Raw genomic sequence first — 1,678 nt, forward strand, 5'->3', positions numbered from 1 at the left:
ATGAGCGTGATCATTAACTTTGTTTTTAACATTAACAAGAAGTTATCTTTCTTTAACTCATTACCGAAATGAAACGAATTTAACATGAAATATCATAAACATTAATTTCAGTAACTTATCAAATTATTGAGAAAGTAATAAAAATAAACAATCAAGTCAATACCAAATAAATATTAACAATAATAAAAATGTTAAAAAATTAACTAATGCAGACTCTCTAACCACTGTTCTCTAGTCTTGGTGGTGCCATAGCCTCTGTACCATGGTCTTCCACTGTCTTGCATTAGAGTTCTCTTGCTTGAGGGTACACTCGGGCACACTATTCTATCTTATTTCTCTTCCACTTTTTTTTACAGTTTTTATAGTTTATGTAGGAAATATTTTATTCTAATGCTGTTACTGTTCTTCGAATATTTTATTTTATATTAATTGCTTTTCTTGTAGTTTCCTTATTTCCTTTCCTCACTGGGCTATTTTTCCTGTTGGAGCCCTCGGGCTTATAGCATTCTGCTTCTCCTATTAAGGTTGTTGTTTAGCATGTAATAATAATAATAATAATGAGACCCGGAATACCATACGATGGAGAGAAAGAAAGAATTAAAGGGAAAAAGCATAGAGAGAAAGAAGCAGAAAGACAGAAACCGAGAATGAGGCAAAGAGAAAGAAGCACAGAGAGAGGAGAGAGAGAGAGAGAGAGGAGAGAGAGAGAGAGAGAGAGAGAGAGAGAGAGAGAGAGAGAGAGAGAGAAATAGGCAGATAGCGAAAGAAGCACAGATTCAAAACCCATCGAAGAAAGAAGCAAAAAGAGAAAAGGGCAAAGAGAGAGACAAAGAGAGAAAGATGCGCAGAAGAAAGAAGCAGAGAGAAACAGAAGGATAGAAGAAAGATGCAAATACAGAAAGCAGCAGATAAAGAAAGAAGAGGGAGAAAGAAAAACAACGAGAGACAGAGAACCAGTGAGAGAAACAAGCATAAAGAAAGACAAGCATAGGGAGAAAGGGAAGCAAAGAGAGAGACAAGCAAAGAGAGAAAGAGTAGCAGTGAGAGAGAAACAAGCAGAGACAAAGAGAACCAGAAAGAGAGAAACAAGGAAAGAGAGAAAGAGAAGCAGTGAGAGAGAAACAAGCAGAGACAAAGAGAACCAGAAAGAGAGAAACAAGGAAAGAGAGAAAGAGAAGCAAAGAGAGAAACCAGCAAAGAGACAAACAGAAGCAGTGAGAGAAAGAGAAGCAGTGAGAGAAAGAGAAGCAGAGAGACAGAAACAAGCAAAGAGAAAAAGAGAAGCAGAAAAGGAGAAGTATAGAAAGAAACAAGCAGACAAAGAGAAGCAGAGAGAGAAAACCAAGCAAAGAGACAAATTTAAGCAGTGAGAGAAAGAAGCCAACTGTGGACGAGAGAGAGAGAGAGAGAGAGAGAGAGAGAGAGAGAGAGAGAGAGAGAGAGAAGAGAGAGAAGCCCAAATGTCAGAGATTAATGAATAGAGAGAAAGAGAAGCAGAAAGCGAAACAAGCATAGAGACAAAGAGAAGCAGAGAGAGAAAACCAAGCAAAGAGACAAAGTTAAGTAGTGAGAGAAAGAAGCCAACTGTGGACGAGAGAGAGAGAAAAAAAAAGGCCCAAGTGTCAGAGATTAATGGGAGAGGTCAAACGTTGCGCCAGACGTGACGAGAGGGACTATT

General features: G+C 38.2%; 1 protein-coding gene across 1 annotated transcript in view; it reads left to right on the plus strand.

Moving 5' to 3' along the window:
- The window catches only part of LOC137656371 (octapeptide-repeat protein T2-like), an 18,750-nt gene extending 17,380 nt beyond the window's left edge, over positions 1–1,370 (plus strand). Inside the window, exon 2 of the mRNA XM_068390546.1 lies at positions 793–1,370. Coding sequence (XP_068246647.1) covers positions 793–1,370 — 578 coding nt within the window. The remainder of the gene's footprint in view (positions 1–792) is intronic.
- Positions 1,371–1,678: the final 308 nt, after the last annotated feature.

Source organism: Palaemon carinicauda, chromosome 17, assembly GCF_036898095.1.
Source record: "Palaemon carinicauda isolate YSFRI2023 chromosome 17, ASM3689809v2, whole genome shotgun sequence".
Lineage (NCBI taxonomy): Eukaryota > Metazoa > Arthropoda > Malacostraca > Decapoda > Palaemonidae > Palaemon > Palaemon carinicauda.